The 19,113-nt window shown below is 54.0% G+C and overlaps 1 protein-coding gene across 3 annotated transcripts; it reads left to right on the plus strand.

Annotated features, from left to right (window-relative positions):
* Positions 1-12: 12 nt before the first annotated feature.
* On the plus strand, positions 13-18,483 carry MS4A15 (membrane spanning 4-domains A15). 3 transcript variants are annotated; one of them, XM_044943580.2, is made up of 7 exons: positions 13-3,293; positions 9,409-9,661; positions 12,707-12,829; positions 13,534-13,590; positions 15,824-15,916; positions 16,297-16,410; positions 17,359-18,483. In XM_044943580.2, exons 2-7 carry the CDS (start codon positions 9,437-9,439, stop codon positions 17,473-17,475), a joined length of 729 nt encoding a protein of 242 aa, XP_044799515.2. In that variant the 5' UTR covers positions 13-3,293; positions 9,409-9,436; the 3' UTR covers positions 17,476-18,483. The 3 variants fall into 3 exon arrangements, with proteins under 3 accessions (XP_044799515.2, XP_025142221.2, XP_025142219.2); XM_025286436.3 differs by lacking the exon at positions 13-3,293 and adding an exon at positions 7,981-8,796; XM_025286434.3 differs by lacking the exon at positions 13-3,293 and having other exon boundaries at positions 7,981-9,661.
* The last annotated feature ends 630 nt before the right edge of the window (positions 18,484-19,113 follow it).

A 19,113-nucleotide genomic window follows, 5' to 3' on the forward strand; every position in this document is an offset into this window, starting at 1 on the left:
GTCCGACTCTGTGACGCCATGGACTGTAGCCACCAGGCTCCTCTGTCCATGGGATTCTCCAGGCAGGAATATTGCAGTGGGTTGCTATTTCTTCTCCAGGGGATCTTCCCGACCCAGGGATTGATCCCGGGTCTGCTGTTCTAAATTGGTGCCTCAGTCACAGAACCCTTGGAGGTCCAACTTTGGCCCCCTCCCCAAAGCTCTGACTCTGACACAGTTGCCCCAAGGAGCAAGGGGAGCAGTGGAGAGTGTGGATGCTGCAGCTGAAGTGTAGACGCCTCAGCACTCATGGGTGAATGAGTAGAAGAGTGTATGGACCCACGTGCTGCTGTCTGGGGCTCTGGAAACGTGACTCACCTGTACCCGCGAGAGAGAGCTAGTCAGGTGGCTCAGTGGTATATACACACTAACTTAAAACACCTTATCTTAATGAAGAGGTACCTTCCCCATTTGCACAAAGTGCCCTATGGACTAGTAGTGTCCTGGCGCGTGCTTTCAGCCCGTGGAGAGTCAGCTGCTGGGGAGTCCCCTCATCTCACTTCCCCCTCCAGAGTCCTGACTCCAGCCTGACAGCAGACCCCAAAGTGGGACTTCCCTGAGGGTCCAATGGCTAAGACTCTGAGCTCCTGATGCACGGGGCCCAGGTTCAACCCTTAGTCAGAATCCCATACGCCGCAGCTAAAAGACCCGGGATGCTGCAATGAAAAGATCCTGCATGCTGTGACACAGACCCAGCATGGCCATATCAATACATAAAACATTTAATTAATTAAGTTTTTAAAAATGATGGAAGGTGGCAGTGGCTCCTTACAGACCTCCAGAGTTACTTCCAATCGATGTGTCAACAAGGGACCAACCAACCTCTTTCTTGCTAATGTGACAACTGCTCCTAGCGTAACTGCAATACGTGATTCTGCTCAAGCATCTCTTTCTACTAGGAGTAAGGAAGAGGGAGCAAAAGAAAGAGTGAGGAGTGCGAAACTCCCATCCCATCATACCTAATGGCCTTAAGCGTCCCAGCCACAAGCCCTGGATGACACATTTGTGTCACTGATCATCAGAAGGCCCTGCGACCACTGTGTAGCCCTTATGGTGTGGTTCCAGAGGTCATTCTAATATAAAAAGTCAGAGGGTGGGAGGGAGAGCTGGGAGGGTAAGGGGCAGGACCATCAGTAACATGTATACAGCAGCTGTATTTCATGAAACAAATATTTCATCTCCCAACAATAATACAGGTAGATATTTGAAGCCTGTGAGGAAACTGAGACTCAGAAACTGTTCCACAAGGGACATCTCAGAAGGACACAAAGCCAGTTTGAAGGGGATCCCACTGGCTTAAAAAGGAACAATTTGAACTTCAAGAATAATAGCAATAGCAAAAATAGTAATAGCAACAACAATGCCTGTGATGTGTTGGAACATGAGCCTTCATAGAGATACTAAAAAAATATCTTTTATCACCTGTGGAGGCAGTTAGGGCACTCCCATTATTCTGAAAATAGTAAATGACAGGAAAGAATCAAGCATTCCCAGAAGGAAAAACAAGGAGTCAATCAGCTAGAGATGGTGGCTGCACACAGTGCCCAAATAATGAAGGAAAACGGGTCACCAGCTGTAGGAAAGGACTGGGTAGGGCTTAATGCTGGGCTTAGAGTCTGGATGCTTCCATTTTTCTGGCTGCTCCCGGTTCTTAAAGGGTCAGCACAGCTTCTTTGGTCCCTGGCCTATGGAGTTGCTGATGTGAGAGATGAGGGGGCCGCCACAGGAGAACACGTCTTCATTCACCTATTGCCAGAGAAGGACCACAAGACAATCAACCATGGAATCTCCGTGGCATTCCTCCAAAAGCGTTTATTTTTGCTCACCGGCCACTGGGTTGTCTGGGCAGGACTCCTGCTCTGATCTAGGCTCACCCATGTGTTTGTGTTCAGCTCAGGGTCAGCTGATGGCCCTGCTGACCTTGGCCGTGCTCTCTCACACTCTGGGGCCTCTGCGGGCACAGCTGGGCTGGCTTGGCTCTGCTCCTGGGCTGGCTTGGCTCTCGTCCTCCTGCAGGCTGGCCAGGACATGCTGCGGGGCAGGTGCTATTTTCCTGAAGAGAACAGAAGCAGGTGGCACCTCCTGAGGCCTCAGGTCAGCGCTGGCACCGGCCACTTCTGCTGCACCCAAGGCAGCCCGGGTCCAAGGGTTTGGGGAACTAGACTCCTGTTGTAGCTGAAGGAGGTGTGGATACACAGAGGGAAAGAGAACCAGGCCCATTTCTGCAATCAGACTGTCCTATCCCTGGTTGAGCTGAGAGCCGGCCAGGGCCATGCCCTTCCAGTCCACCCTGACACCATCTCCCTGACTGTGCCCAGAGGTCACAGGGGCTATTTTGATGAGAACTTGAATCTAGAAACTGGTGCACAAATCCTCTGCACCCACACCACTCGAATACCACTCTGTGGACATGCACACTCACAACCACTCTGTGGACATGCACACTCACGGTCACACATGCTAACACATTCAAGCACCCCCACACAAGTTCACAGCCCCATATACACACACACCACAGCCACAGCTGCACACATGGTCACATGCTCACAGACACTCACATATACCCACACTCACACACCGGCACGTATGCATGCCTACACATGTTCACATGCATGCACTCATACACACACACGCTTTCACAAGCTCAGGTACACTCACACAAATTCTCTGTGCCCATGCCCTCACACACATGTACTCATACCTGCTCACACTCACTCCTACAATCACACACTCTGCGCTCTGCCATGGGTAAGGGGGGGACTGACTACCTGGCCCCTCTCCGCCGACATCAGACAAGTTCAGCTGGAAGAAGTCAGGCCACCTCCTCCGGGTAACTCTCAGTCTTCCCCCATCCTGAGCAGCAAGAGGGTGGAGGCTGATGGGGACCCCTGTGGACCAGGTCCTGGTTCTGACACTCACAGTGGGACCCCAGCAGGCCATTGGCCCCTCCGGGCCTAGTCGCCCTCTGAACATCCAGGGAAGGAGCCGATGCCCGCAGGGGCCCTGCTCCCGGGAGCCCATGCTCCCAGCAGCAGCTTCCTGGGCCCCTGGGTGGGTCAGGCAGGATGGGTGAGGCCACAGAGCCGGGAGGGACTTGAGAACTTCCCAGAGGCGGCAGCTCACAGCAGAGGATTTCCAAGCCCCACACGAATAGCAAGGCTTTCACACAAGCATGTGTGAACTCAGGAGGGGCAGCCGGAGAGAAGAGGCAGTGGGGAGCAGGCAGCAGCGGGCAAGGCGGCGGTGACAGCTGGGTGAGTACACCTGCCTTTCCAGGAGCAAGGCCCAGGCTGGTCCCTGGGGCAAGACAGGGGACATGGGGTGTGACAGGGGACCTGGGGCGAGTCAGGGGACCTGAGGTGAGTCAGGGGACCTGGGGCGAGATGGGGACCTGGGGCGAGACACAGGAGGTGGGGTGAGACAGGGGACCTGGGGCGAGACAGGGACCTGGGGCAAGATAGGGGCCTGGGATGAGACAGGGGAGGTGGGGTGTGACAGGGGACCTGGGGTGAGACAGGGGACCTGGGACGAGACAGGGACCTGGGATGAGACAGGGGAGGTGGGGTGTGACAGGGGACCTGGGGCGAGACAGGGGACCTGGGACGAGACAGGGAACCTGGGGTGAGACAGGGGACCTGGGACGAGACAGGGGACCTGGGACGAGACAGGGACCTGGGGCAAGGTCCTCAGATGCACACATCTCCTCCAACATGTGTGTGCATCTGACAGCATCATCTCTGGGACAGCAGAGCAGGCCTGACCCGTCCTGAATGGGCTGGGATTGGAGAAGCCCAGTAGCTGGGATGAGACAGGGACCTGGGGCAAGATAGGGGACCTGGGGCGAGACAGGGGACCTGGGACGAGACAGGGACCTGGGGCAAGATAGGGGACCTGGGGCGAGACAGGGGACATGGGATGAGACAGGGACCTGGGGCAAGATAGGGGCCCTGGGGTGAGACGGGAGACCTGGGGTGAGACGGGGGACCTGGGACGAGACAGGGAACGTGGGGTGAGACAGGGGACCTGGGGTGAGACAGGGGACCTGGGACGAGACAGGGGACGTGGGGTGAGACAGGGGACCTGGGGTGAGACAGGGGACCTGGGACGAGACAGGGAACGTGGGGTGAGACAGGAACCTGGGGGAGACAGGAGACATGAGGTGTGACAGAGGACCTGGGGCAGTGGCATGCCAGACGCCAGGCAAGTAGAGAGAAGGAGACCACTGGGCAGAGACGGTGGTGACCCCGGTCCTTCCCCACCCGGCACTAAGTGGGCAGGACAGCTCCCAGGCCTCTGAATTCCTGGCCTCCCTCTGATGGGGACCCTCAGCTCGGGACCATGGCCAGGTGTTGGGCTAAAGAAAGGGCGTGGGTCTTCTCTCCTCAAAAACACTGAGAAGACTCGGGTATCCCGAGACCCTGGGCCCCCAACCGTCATCTCAGGGAACCAGAATCCTCCTCTCAGCTTTCCCCACCCTCCCCCACCTTCCCCTTCCTTACTCTACCCTCCCCTCCTTACCCCAACCCCCACCCTTCCCCTCAGGCAAGCTGAAAGGTGATTCCAACCCTGTCCCTCCCTTCTCCAAGGAAAGAGAAGGACCTGGCAGATTCTGAGCTGGCAAGGGGCTTAGGGGTAAATATTATCTCGCCTCTCTTTTATAGATAAGGAAACACAGGCCCAGCAAGGGGAAGGGGCTGTCCTCCAGGCTCTTGATGCAGAGCAGGCAGCAGAGCATAGTGGAAACCTTCAGAAGGGCCAGGCAGTAGGGGTGGGGGGAGGCCCGCCCTCCTCCAACATGTGTGTGCATCTGACAGCATCATCTCTGGGACAGCAGAGCAGGCCTGACCCGTCCTGAATGGGCTGGGATTGGAGAAGCCCAGTAGCTTCCTGCCAGCCTGACACCACAGGCTCAGACTTAGAGAGAAGGGACCAATTTCTACCTGTGGATACAGAGGTGGGGCCCAGGGGGTGGGGGTGGGGGGGAATGGGAGTAGATGGGGCATCCTTGGAAGACTCGAGCATCTCCCACCAACATCACAGTCACCCACTTGACAGATGGGGACACTGGGAGACCCAAAGAGGTTAGGCAACTTGCCCCAGGGCCTGCAGCTGATAGAGCCGGCAGAGGAGTAGACTGGATTCTTCCCCCTGGGGCCTGAGATCTCAGCCACTCGGGAAAGCTACCCCCTCCCAGATGTGCAGTGCCTCCCCTTCCAGAGGTGCTCTTTGCCTTTCATCATGAGCCTCTCTCCTCCAGCTGGTAACACCTCCCCTTCCCAGCTGCTGTCACTGTGAATGAACAAAACTGCTTCTGGCGCCTCGTGAGTAAAGTCGATGCTCAGAGACACTCACAAGTCCAGGCAGCTGAGAGGTGGAGTTGGCCCAGTCAGAGGCTGTGGGTCCATGAACCAGTGTAGGACCAGGGCACCTTGGCTCCGGGGAGGGAAGCCAGTGGGGTCAGTGTCCTGGGGCTCTCTGTGCAGCTCTGTGTCCCAACAGTGTGGCCCCCACATCAGAGGGGCCTCAGGGAACCGGGAAAGGGCAGGAGGTGGAGTGAGAAGACCTAGGTTTACATCCGAGCTCCATCCCTTATCCTGACCATGTGACCCTGGGCAGGTCACCTTGCTTATGTTCAAAACAACAGGTAATAAGCCCTCTCTCCTGAGCTATCCATGTCTTTGCCTGCCCATGAAGGTCCTGGAGAGAAGCCCACAGGGAGAAGACAGTTCACCTTACCCCAGCTTCCACAGGAGCAGGGCTTGAGCACCAAAAGGGATTTTTAGGGACCCATTTTACAGATGGAGAAACTGAGGCTCACAAAGAATAATTCACTGGATGGCGATTATTATCACTTAATATCTCTGAGCTCAATTTCTTCATTGGCAAAATGGTAATAGTACCTACTTCATAAGGATGTTACTAGCAACAGAGACTAGAAGCACTGGTTGCCCCCTACATGCCAGGCACTGTGCTGGGCGCAAGGCAGGCACTGCTTCTTTTAAAACTCACAGCAACTATGTGAGATTGAAACTGGGATGGTCACTGTGCTCTTCTGGCTGCTCTCACATGAGGCAAACAGCCCCGATTTGGTCACTGGAGGGTCTGATCTCCTGTTGGGTCACAAGGAGGTTTAGCGCACCAGGATTCTCAGCCCAGCACACGGCAGGTAAGAAGAGGACCTGGAGGACCGCCCTCCCCCTCGCTTTCCCACCAGCTTCCCCTACCCCCAGCTGGTTGCTGGTTGACTGCAGTTTCTCCAGGGCCAGATGACAGAGGGAGGATATGAAGGGTCAGGGGAACTAGCTGCTGCTCTTGCAAGCACCCACGGCCCTCCTTTGAGGCTGGCAGTGTTTGAGCTGGTTTCTCTGCAGAGGTGTTTTACCGGATCTCTGGATGTGCCCCCTCATCACTGGGGGGGCGTGGTTCTCTCTCCTGTGTATCTCCCGTCAAAACCTCTCCCTCAACTCAGAATCACAGGAGGTCCAAAATGCAGGAGTGCATATCAATTTCTCCAAGCGTCCATAAAGCCAGCCCCTCCCTTTTGTCTCAAGGTGAACAGAAAAACTTCCCTTCCCCTGTATTTAGACTCAGATCACTCTAAATAATCTCTCCAAAATCCACTGTCAGTCTCCATTCCCAGCCATATAGGCAAAGGTGGCAAAGTCACCCAGGAGGTTCACGACCACCTGCTTTTTGACAAGTTCTACCGGGTCGTCTGTGGCACAGCTCACTCCAGTATCTGAACTCAGCTGAAACTTTTGTTTTAACATCTCTGACAATTATGTCCAATTTCAAGGCCCATGGCCTGAGCCACTTGCACAATTTCTGACCCTCAGTTTGGTGATGGCTTAGTCACTAAGTTGTGTCTGACTCTTGCAACACCATGGACTGTAGCTCGCCAGGCTCCCCTGTCCATGGGATTCTCCAGGCAAGAATACTGAAGTGGGTTGCCATGCCCTCCTCCAGGGGATCTTCTGGACAAAGGGATTGAACCTGGGTCTCCTGCATTGCAGGTGGATTCTTTACTGACTGAGCCACCAGGGAAGCTCTGACCCTCAGTTTACTGGTCTGCAAAATGGGCTGATTAACACTGACCTCAGGGGCTGTTATAAGGGTCCTTGGTTCCCATACACATGAGGACTCCACAAACTGCAGAAGGCTGTGACGCCACTCATATCATGCCTTGTTGATGTCTGGGTATTTCCTGTGTCCCAGGCAGCCGTTCCCCTGGTGGGTATCTGGCTCTTGGATACAGGGGATCATGACTTTGCCTCTTTTCCACCTGCCTGTCCCTGACACATGTGCATCAGGGTTTATGGAAAGGTGACTGATTCATTCACATTCATTCACAAGGAAAATAGAGTCTCTTTTTGGGTGGCACATAGCTAGGGGCATGGGCCAGGTGGCCTCTGGAACCCAACAGGACGGTGGTCCCTGGCCTGATGGTGCGGCTGTGCTGATGGCAGCTTCAGAGGGGTGAGTAGAGAGAGATTTCAAGTCTCAGCAGCTCTGTGACACTTTCATTGCCTCTTAACCCGCGACATCAGCTGAGAGCCTATTTTTGTAGGTGTTTTCTTTTCATCTAAGGGGGAGTGAGGTCTCAGTTTAAGCAGGTTTCTCACCACCCACCTTGGGAGAGATGTCGTTAATTATGCTTGTGCTCCCTTCTGAGGCCGCTCTGGCCCCCCTCGGAGAGCCCAGGAAGGGTGTAGGTCATGGTGCTACTTCTTGGGACCCCAGAGAGTGTTCAGATACGCTCCAAATTGCCATGGGCCCCAGGCACGGTTTTCACCTATGTTGAAAGTGTTAGTCACTCAGTTGTGTCCGACTCTTTGCGACCCCATGGACTGTAGCCTGCCAGGCTCCTCTGTCCATGGAATTCTCCAGGCGAAAATACTGGAATGGGTTGCCATTCCCTTCTCCAGGGGATCTTGCCGAATCAGGGGTCAAACCCGTGTCTCCCGTGTTGCAGGAGGGTTCTTTACCATCTGAGCCACCAGTGAGCCTTGTCCCTGATGAAATGACGACTCTACAGGCAAAGCAGCACCGAGTTAAATGTGTTCCACCTAAAGGTTTTGTTCTTTTATTCTAAAATTATGCCCTTCCTCCCTCTCTGGTGCTAAATATCCTTTCCAGGTGATGGTGAGAACGTGAGTGATTTCTTTAAATGAACTTGCATGAGAAAGTAGAAAGTTGGCAGACTCAGGCCCCATTGATTGGTAATTCACTCCTCTGTGGACTCCAAGTATTTTATTTATTTTTTTATTAATTTATATTGGAGTATAGTTGTATATTTTAAATTAACTTTTATTCCAAGCATTTTAGAACTAGTATTCCAAAGAGTGGAGTGCAGGATTGATCCCTTCACTCTGACAAAGGGGGCTCAGTCAATGCTGCCATCATCTGTTGGGCTGAATTACAAGCTTCTCTTGCTCCTCCCACCAGACACAAGGCTCCTTGAGGGCATGGACCCTGTGCCTGATCCCTAGTCACGGTTAGACTCTGAAGGATGGCTTTTCTCAAGGTTGTGTGTTATTTTAGTTCACACCAAACCCTATGAGATTCTCTCTCAGTGTTATTATCCCCACTTTACAGATAAGGAAACTGAGACTGGGGCAGGTGGCCATCTTGCCTCCAGGTTTCCCGATACCCAGAGGGGCCAGGATTCAAGTCCCAGCTTCTATCTGCAAAGTCATGTGCTGAACCAATTAATGCCAATGAGAAGGATGCCTGTTCTTCATTTCATTGTATAATCTTGTAGGTTCATCCCTCTGCTGGTCCCTCTCCTGACAGTTGGGTGGGTTTCCCCAAAGCATTTGCTCAGGCCAGCTATGCATAAAGTTTCCATAATCCATGCGTGGTTTGTCTAGGATAATGGTGATTGCTTAGGTGGCCAAGAAGAAGGCTCCCACAGCAGGAAATCACCCAGGGGGATTATTTACACAAGCTCATTAGCCCTGCGCTAAGGGACAGGAAGTGGTGGGTGAGCTCCAGTCCCCTGTGCAGAGATGCTCAGCTCCAGCTTGCACTAGCTGTGTGTCCTTGAGTAAGTCACTTGCCCTCTCTGGGCAAAGAAGGCAATTTAAATGCATGTTCCTCCTAAAGGTCCTTTCCATGTAATAATAGCAGAGATGGAGAATGTGGTTTCTAGGGTCAAAAAGACTGGATTCAAGCCTTGGCCTTGCTTCACCTTGACCTCTGACGTCCCTTTTCTTCCCTGAGGGAAGCTTCCCTTCTTCACTGAGCAGAGATTTTGGTGCCAGCCTCTGGGGACTGCAGTGAACAGGGGTAGGAAGGCAGGTTGTTAATAAACTGATAATCTCTTATGCAAATGTGTAACCATCATCACTATCATTATTATTCCTGGAGCCTCTGTCTCCCAGGCTCTCTGAGCACGATGTCCACGGCTCCCTCCAGCAATGGGGTGTTTGTCGTCATCCCACCCAGCAACGCCAGCGGCCTCCGCTCGCCCCCAGCCATCCTGCCCACCTCCCTGTGCCAGCCTCCAGGGATCATGCAGTACGAGGAGCCGCCGCTGGGGGCGCAGACACCACGGGTCACCCAACCACCGGACCTGCGGCCCGGGGAGACATTCCTGACCGGAGAGCCCAAGGCTCTGGGGGTAAGAACAGCCTCTCTGACCACGTGGGGGATAGGTGCTGGGCAAGGACGGAGCACTCATGCACCTTGGAGATAATGTGCTGCTCTTAGTCGCTCAGTCGTGTCTGACTGTTTGCGACCCTATGGACTGCAGGCTCCTCTATCCATGGGGATTCTCCAGTCAAGAATACTGGAGTGGGCTGCCATGCCCTCCTCCAGGGGATCTTCCCAATCCAGGGATCAAACCCAGGTCTCCTGCATTGCAGGTGGATTCTTTACTGTCTGAGCCACCAGGGCAGCAATTGGTAGATGCTTAGTGAGGACTTCAGGACACAGCCATGCACCAGGCGGACAAGGACCATTCTGCAGAGCTGACAGAGAGTAAACCAGTGAACAAATGACTGAGATAACTCCAAATAAGGCAGTGAGGTCAAAAATGACCATGGAGGAGGGGCAACACTAGCAAAGATGGACAGAGAGGTCTGTCTGGGGAGATGACATTGTAGCTAATAATCTAGATGCTGGGCTGAAGCCAGCCAAGTGAGGGGACAGAGACTGGCTCATCAGGTAGAGGAAACAGCAAGTGCAGAGGCCCTGAGATGGCTTGTTCAAAGACAAAATAGAAGGTGGGCATGGCTGGAAGGTAATAAGCAGAGGAAGGAGGGAGATGAAATGAAGCTGAAGTGGTAGCCAGGGCCAGCTCTTGGCTCCTGCAGGGCTGACAGTCCAAACTCAGCCCTTGGCCTTGAGATATTGATCTCTTGGAGGGACAGTAAATAGACAGATAGATAGATATACATATTTATCTATATATTATATGCGGAGTGTCTGCAGCTTGTCCCTTGGCCTCAGTTTGTCCTAGTGGAAGATGAAAACATAGTTTAATTGATGATGATGCTGGTGATGACCACAAAGATGACAACTCTCATTTACTGAGTGCCCCCGAGAGGTGCACACACTGGGCCAAGGAATTTGCGCTCATTGTCTCCTTAGGGTCTCATCACCACTTGTGAGACAGGGATCATAGTTCCCATTGGACAGATTAGGGAGCTTAGGCTCATCAACACTAAGTCGCTGGCCCAAGGCTCGGGTTTGAATACGCTGGAACTTAGAAGCCTAAAGGCTGCACGAGCTGGGGCAGGAATGGACTAGAAGCAGTGGACAAAGATGGTGGATCCATTGCTAGAGACTGGAAATCTCAGACCAGACTCTGAGAAACAATGACCCGCAAAGGGCTTTGCTGAGACAAATGCAAATTGCTGAAAAATATAAAAAGGAGAAACTATATATAGGTTCTAGGGAGTGTCAGCCAGGAAGAATACTGGCTTTAGAGTTAGTTGGCCTGCCACATCCTAGCTGGGAGACCTCGCACAAATTACTGAATATCTCTGAACCTCATTTTCCTCAACTTCCTCATTTCTGAAATCAGGATAATAATTTTAGGATACCTACCTCATCACATTAGGGTTAAAAGAGATAATGTCTGTAAAACACCCAGCATATCGCTTAGTGCAGACCAGCATTTGGTAAGTGGCAGCCGGTGTCTTATGAGGAGTAACTGAAGTAGCAGTGTTGATCAGTAGCAGGGGAAGGACCAGAGGAGGAGAGCAGCCTTGGCAGCTGGAACGTGATCCCATAAAGGGCACAAAAAAGATGGAAGACATGTGACCAAAGAGAGAAGGAAAGAGAGGATTCAAGGGGTCACACCTTTATAAATGTACAAATGCTTGGCTCTCGTATTAGGAAGACATACATATATATAGCACATGATCCTAAGATAGATTCTACAGCCTGAACTGCCCATAAATGGACCACAGTGAGCACCTCATCACTAAGGGAGTCCATTTAGAAGTCAGGAGATGGATAGGTTTCCTGGATTAGGATCTTCCCTTGTAGCTCCATCGGTAAAGAATATGCCTGCAATGCAGGAGACCCAGGTTTGATTCCTGGGTTGGGAAGATCCCCTGGAGAAGGAAATGGCAACCCACTCCAGTATTCTTGCCTGGAGAATTCCATGGACAGAGGAGCCTTGCAGGCTTTAGTATATGGGGTGGCAAGAGTTGGATACGACTTAGTGACTGAACCACCATCACCACCTGGATTAGACAGAGGCTGAGTTCAGCAGCTGTCAATGTCCCTTTCCACTCAGATTCAGTTGTTACCAAAACCATTCGGAAAACAGGGACTTCCCTGGTGGTCCAGTGGTTAAGAATCTGCCTTGCAAGGCAAGTGGACGAGGGATCAATTCCTGGTCAGGGAAGTAAGATCCCACAGCCTGCCTGCCACAACGACTGAGGCTTGTGCACTTTGCAGCCTGCATGCTCCAACTAGAGAATCCATGCTGCGTGATGAAGGATCCTGCATGCCTCAACCAAGACCCAAAACAGCCAAATAAATAAATACTTTAAAACAAACGAACAAAACAGAAAACAAAAACAAAAACAAAAACCACTTAGAAAGAAACGTGGCAGCATGAACCAGAAGCCCACATTGCTCTCATCCTTGGGAAAACCATCCTCTTCTGAGAATGAATCAGTGGGGTGCTGGGAAACCACTCCTTTAATTAATTGATTAATCAATATAAAACCTAAGTCCAGAGTCCAGCTGGTAGGCAGGAGCTCCAGCACGTGACTGGCATGCACCGATGACACTCCGGTGAGAAAAACACCCAAGGAGATATCTGTGCAGGCTGCAGGGGCACAAGGAAGGAAGCGGTGAGGCAGACAGCGCAGGGAATGCTGAGCCATTGACACGAGGGCTAAGAAACCAAGTAGCAACACAGTATGCTTGAGACCTGGTCAGAACAAAAGGCAAACCCGTGGAGACATGGAAACAGAAGGGTGGGTCCTGAAAGCTGTGGGGAACTGGCTTTCCATCTTAAAATACCGTGTCTTTCACAGTTGTTATAATGATGTCTCCTTAAAAGAAGGGAATACGAGTTGATTTACGAGTTGCTGAGGGTTCAAAGCGGGATTGCAGGGCCCTGCACGCTCTCCTCTGCGGCCGGCAGGAGGCAGTGTGGAGCCCGCCGCGCCCTCCTGGCTGAGCCGCCGTCCGCTCCCCGCAGACCGTCCAGATTCTCATCGGCCTTATCCACCTGGGCTTTGGCGGCGTGCTGCTCATGGTCCGCCGCGGCCACGTGGGGATGCTCTTCATCGAAGGCGGCGTCCCCTTCTGGGGTGGAGCCTGCGTGAGTGCCTGGGCCATCTGGGCGGGGGGCTGTGCCCAGGCTCACCCTCCACCACATTCTCCTGGGCACAGCTGCTCCTGGGTGCGGGCCTGAGCCTAAATCTAACTCTCAACCACAAACCCTAATCATGACCTGACCGAGACCCCACTCCCGTGTGTGGAAAGCTCCCAGAATAGAGCTTAGCCTGCTCCCCCCAAAAGAGGATGGAATGAAGGAGATGAAGGCAGGGGCTAAGGACACCAAACACCTGTAGTTACCCGGCTTCCTTCCTTCAAACTTCTAAGCGTTCTTGATTGTTTATTTGCTAAGTGTCCATCTTCCCAAATTAGAATAGAAGCCTCATGAGGGCAGAGATCTTGTCTGTCTTATTCAACTCTGCTAGGATCTTGCCACATGCCTGCTGCTCAGGAAATGTCTGATGAGTGAATGTCTGAAGGAGCAATGCCTTCCCTATCGATGACACAATGTCAATGAAAACATTCATCTTGCAAGCCATGGCCCTAGTTCCCTGGACAGGGGCCCCTAGTAACCATGGGACACCCTCACAGAGCGATCCCAAGTGCCTGGCCAGGAGGCCAAGAAGGTGGCATCCAGGAGGCTGCTGGCCTCTCCCTGATACCCATGGCCTTGACAGTGCCAGGCATGGTGTGCCCTGCCCAGTGTCCTGGCTGAAGCCTCACTAGGATACCCACTTCCCCACACAGTTCATCATCTCGGGGTCCCTCTCAGTGGCAGCCGAGAAGAACCACACCAGTTGCCTGGTAAGTCTGAATGGGAGACCCGGGGTGAGGGTGGAACCACAGCCAGGCTCCACTCTGCTCTGCCTCCAAAGATGCTCCTTCAGCAAGCACTCCATAGGGGGCTGCTGGAGGCCAGGCATGGGACAACACCCAGACAGCCAGACACAGTCCCTGCCCTACCTACAGGAGAGACGAAACCAAGACACACTTTCAGAATACCCTAAGAGGCAGAAAGTGAGGGTCCACAGATGAAGTGCTCATGGCCCAGAGAAAGGGATGAGGCAAAAAGCCCTCCTGAATAGGAGATGGCTGAGCTGGGCCTTGGTGGGCATGTAGGATTGAGAAATCCTGAAGGAACAGCGTGAGGATGTAAGGAGGGACTGTGGGCAGGGTCACCATGGAAACTATGTGTGACTCCACTTGACCAGGGCAAAAGTCTTGGAAGGGAAGTGCAGAGAAGTTAGAGATGCACTGGGTCGACATCTCAGACAGCTCCATGCCTTCTGCGGGTGATTGGGGGCGGGGGGCGGGCAGGGAGCGATGGAGGCTTTGGATAGGAGAGTGTTGAGCATCGCACCAGAGTCAAGTCCCTGCCCTCATGGAGCTTACATTCTAATGTCTGGTAAGAAACCCCCCACCCCCACCTAAAACAAAACAAAAAACACAGATAAGGTCTTTACAGAGTGAAAAGTGCTGAACAAAGCCCAGGGATAATATGAGGGATTCTGCTCAGCTGGGAGAGTCTGCAGACCCTGAGCAGGTGTCGCTGAGCCATTGTTCAGAGGGCAGCAGCCACACAGGAGCCTGGAGACCAGTATCCAGACCTGAGGATGAGAAGGGGCCAGGACTTCAGATTACAGCAAACCAGGGGCTGAATGGGAGGAACTAAGCCAAGAGGGAAAGGTGGGGAGACACTCGTGGTTGGGTCAAGTTTAAGGGCAGTGGGAGGGCACCCTGGTTGGAGCCCAGGGTGTGGGCAGGAGAAGTGAAAATGCTTGTTGCTCAGTTGCGCCCTACTCTTTGTAACCCCATGGACTGCAGCCCACAAGACTCCTCCGTTCATTGAATTCTCCAGGCAAGAATACTGGAGTGGGTTGCCATTCCCTTCTCCATGGGATCTACCCCACCTAGGAATTAAAGCTGGGTCTCCTGCATTACAGGCAGATCTTTTACTGTCTGAGCCACCAGGGAGCAGGAGAATCAGTGCTCTATTTACACTCCTGAGAGCTGCTGGGTGGAGAATGGATTGTAATAGGACAGGACAGGACACAGGGAACCCTCAGATCAAACCTATACCCCTCACCCCCAGGCTATAAAGTCTGGATGGGGGCGGGGAGAGAGGGCTGATTCACTCTGTCCCGTGCTCACAGCACCTTGGACAGCATCTGGCAGGCACCAGGTGCTCAACAGAAGTTTGCAGGATTATCATCAGTTAATTGATTATGTGTAAGGCTGCTCTGATCTCAACGACCACCTCCCTGTCATCCAAAAAAAGAGGAGTTGGGGTCTTTGAACCTGAGCAAATCCTGCAGTCCCCAGCCCACCCATGAGTGGTCCCCACTTTAAGGCTAGGGCTGTTTAACCGGAAGGCTTCAGCTAGTGGGTCAAAAGAGCATCAGATTCCAGCAGCATGGAGAGGGTGACCCCTGAGCCATCACTTGGACCACCCAGGGGTCCACTTGTCCCAAGTCCAGAGCCTCCGGATGAGGACGAGGCCTGGACCTTCGCTCCCCAGACCTCAGGCTCACAGCCCCTGCATCTCCCCTAACTGGTGCCCCGCAGGTGTCTGCAGTGCTTGCTCTGCCAGCCACTGCCTGGGCCCACGTGGAACTGACCCCAACACCTCTCCCAACCTCAGTGTCCATAGCAGAGGGCCTCCCCCGATCCCTGCCCATGGGGTAGCTTCACCTTCAAGATGCTCGGCCTGAGGGGTGGAGCATAGTAATGGGTGGGCAAGGAGCCTCTGCAGGCCCCACTTAGGGAGGCCATGAAGGAGGTCGGGCCCCTTTTCCAGCAGCTTCTAAGAAGAGGATGCAAGGTAAGGGGGGGAGGGGGTGGTCAACAGGGCCATTCGCCTGAGGTCCCTGGGGAAGGACAGGAGGAAAGGAGGTCAGGGAGGACGCAGGTATGGGCATGGGTGTGAGGACCTGCTGTGGGAGGCTCCAGGGGCAGAGCTGTGGCCTCCTGTCCCTCCTCCCCCTCCCACCTCCACCTCTCCCCTCCTCCCGCCTCCCCTCCATCTCTTCCCCTGCAGGTGAGGAGCAGTCTGGGGACCAACATTCTCAGCACCATGGCGGCCTTTGCAGGGACGGCCATTCTGCTCATGGATTTTGGTGTCACTAACTGGGTGTGTTGTCCGACGTCCCCAGGAGTGGGAAAACTTGAAGAAGAGCAACAGCCCATCCAGGAGGCGGCACGGGTGGGGGGAAGGGAGGTTGTAGGGCCCTGGGCATCAGCAGAGCCTGCCAATTCCAAGAGACCCCCAGGTGTATATGGACCCCAGGACCCTACGTCAAGGGTGGGCATAGTTTGGGGGAGGGGGCGGGTCGCAGAGAAGCAATCTTGAGTTCAAGGGAGAGTACATGTCACACAGCAGGGGGACCCGCTCCAGCTCTGTCATCAACTGACTGTATGATCTGGGGCACATTATTCTCACTGCTCTGGGCCCCCTTTCCTCCTCTGTTCTAGAATTCTTGGCTGGCCTTGACTGTGGGTTTTGGTCCCCAGGATGTGGGCAGGGGCTATTTGGCCGTGCTTACCATCTTCACCATACTGGAGTTCTTCATTGCAGTCATTGCCACCCACTTTGGGTGCCAAGCCACTCGCGCCCAAGCTCACGCGGTGAGTGCCTCACACCGCGCCCCCCCCGCCCCCGCCCTGCAAAGAGCGCCCCACTCATACATCCGGGAACTCAGAGGAGTTTCCGCGGGAAGGTTTTCCTCGTGGGTGGCCACGGGGGCGCGCCAGCATCAAGGGACCTGCTGCTCTTTGCGCCTGGACGAGGAGCCCTGGAAGGCGGGCTCTGGGGACGAGGGAGATCGTTCTCGGGGATGAGTGGGACCCTCCAGAAGTTCACGGGTCAAGAGACGTGGGCATCAGGAAGGGCAGCATGACTCGGGTGGGCATTGACCTCCGTCTCCCCCAAACTGGAGGACAGTGTAGACAGAGAGGGGATGGAGGAAGGGCCTCCATGGCAAGGGAACCAGTTGGATGTCAGCCTCCGCGGAAACAAACATGCAGGCCATAGTGCGGGCGGGGGCGGGGTCGGGGTCCCCCTTGGGAAGTGGGTGTGTGCAAAACGAGGTGTGGAGCTGTTGAAAGTCTGAGCAGAGGCCTGTACGCTCAGAGGGGAGGGTGAGTAGAGTGGGGCTCAGGGAAATGAATCTAGAGGGTTTGCCCACTGTGGGGGCAGGGAGCGGGGTGGAGAGGTAGGGGTTGGAGGCAGGGAAGCTGCCACAAAGAGGCTGCAGGGATGCCGGCGCTGTGGTATCCAAGCCTTGAACCAGTGTAGGGCTGTCCAGAGACAAAGAAATCCAGAACCTTAGTTCCTAGAGAAATGAGACTCCTGTCGGTTTCGCTGCTGTACCTCCAATGCCCAGATGATAGTTGACCTCAGCAAATACTTTTTGGAAATTTAGTTGAACTGATGAGTGGGGCCAATTCATCCTTGGAGCGTTCACTACTAGGGCGCTGTTCTCACAATACCCACAAGAGAGCACTATTGCAACAGCTCCCTGGAGGTGCCGGAGCCACCAGGATTGCCGGGGTTTGTTCTCTTTTGCTTTGCAGCCTGTGATTTTCCTGCCGAATGCCTTCAGCACAGACTTCAACATCCCCAGCCCTGCAGCCTCTCCTCCCCCCGCCTACGATAATGTGGCATATATACCCAAGGAATCTTCAGAGTAGACGATCGCTCTGGGGGTTGGAGCCCAGCCTGCCTCACTTTCCCCCGTCCCCCTTTCCCCCCTCCCCACATTCCTCCACCCGCCCGACCCCGCCATCCCCGGCCGAGCCTCTCCCCACCCTCGCCTTGTTTATCTGGTGGCAGCCCGCCACCCCAGTCCTCTCATGTTGTGGTACCGAGTGGAGTCCCTGGGGATGTCTGTCCCACACATTTCCCTCAGTGGTTTATTTCCTAAAAAAGCTAGTTGATGTCAAGGGTATGTGTCCCTCTGCTCCCTGGGCCCCGCCCTTCATCAGAAAATGCCTCCTGATGCCGCCCTGGATTTCTCTCTACGCATTTTGGAAACCCTGGCTTCGCTGGGACATGGGTTCAAGGGCCGCCCTGGCCCTCAGGCCTTGGGACAGTCATTAAGCTCAGAGAGCCCAGAATCCTCCAGAAGGGAGAACTGAGTCCAGCTGCAGAGGTCACAGAGCCAAACGGCGGTGGTTTGGCCTCTGGTCACCAGGCCCCAGGACCAGCTCTATAATCTGCTGCCATGTCTTCAGGCCTCAGTTTTCCCTCCCGGAAAAGAAAGTGTTGAACCAGATGACATTTAAGACACTTACAGCTCCCCATGGGCTCCCAGAAGTCTAAAGTCTAAGTCAGGCATGTCCCCTGACCCCAACTGCCTGCAGAACTGTTTGGAGGCCCTATTGCCTCAGCCCTGCACACCCTCCAGGGCTGGAGGAGTTGCAAGGGAGACCTGAGACCAGCCCATGGCACCCTGGTCAGCATCCGCAGGCGGCAGCTGTGGGGGCCCCCTCCCCTGGGAGGGTCAGGACCTCCCCTGGCCTCTCAGTGCTCCCTCTCTCACCCCCCGCCCGCAGCCTGAGGAGAAAGCCACCTCTGAAGGTATGATGAGTTGGGCTGGGTCTCCAGGCCAGGGGACAGTTCCACCTGGTATTTAGAGGCCCTGGCAGGTGGCTTGTCTCTCATACCACAGAGGGAAATAAACTGTGCTTACAACTTGATCTGGTCTCATAGCAATGACTGTTTTGTTTTTAACTTTAGGGGCTTTAAAGGGTTGTCCCATATTGATCAGGAGACTTGGGGAACTGTCTTACCGTCACAGCAAAAGGGCATCTCTGGATGCTGGGCTCTGTGTGGTGTGATTCTTACCCTTATTCTCTCCCCACCTGAGCCTAACTAAGCAGGCATTCATGTCCCCACTCTACCACTGAAGACAGGAAAACTGAAGAGGTTAAATCATGTGCACGGGGCCACCAAGCTAGTAAAAGTCAGTGCCAGAATCTGAACCCAGCTTCATCTGACCTCAGGGTCTGTGCTCTTCCCATACGGCTCTGCACAGTCCAAACCCAAGTGCATTCCACCAACTCCTTCCCCTCCCTCCTCCTGTTTCTTCATCCCAGAGACTGGGGCAGGACTGCATTTCTCAGCATCCCGCTTCTTCATTTAACAAACTTCTGCTCCGTCTTCAAAACCCTATTTTAATGTTTCTTCTTCCATGAGGTCTTCCCAGAGGAAGTAGTCAGCTAGGTGGCTATGTGCTAATGAGTCACAGAGTGGCGATGAAAGTGGGGTAAGGAGGGCCCCTTTTAAGGAGTCCCTCCATCCTGGGGTCATGCATGTGCAGAGTTGGG

This window comes from Bubalus bubalis, chromosome 5 (assembly GCF_019923935.1).
Source record: "Bubalus bubalis isolate 160015118507 breed Murrah chromosome 5, NDDB_SH_1, whole genome shotgun sequence".
In the NCBI taxonomy this organism is placed as follows: Eukaryota; Metazoa; Chordata; class Mammalia; order Artiodactyla; family Bovidae; genus Bubalus; species Bubalus bubalis.

Excerpts from the sequence above, each read along its gene's own strand:
- MS4A15 (XM_025286434.3), top strand. The coding sequence starts at position 9,365 with ATGCAAATGTGTAACCATCATCACTATCATTATTATTCCTGGAGCCTC. Across the intron at positions 9,662-12,706 it reads GAGAGCCCAAGGCTCTGGGG|ACCGTCCAGATTCTCATCGG; the intron begins GTAAGAACAGCC and ends CGCTCCCCGCAG. Across the intron at positions 15,917-16,296 it reads ATTTTGGTGTCACTAACTGG|GATGTGGGCAGGGGCTATTT; the intron begins GTGTGTTGTCCG and ends TTTGGTCCCCAG.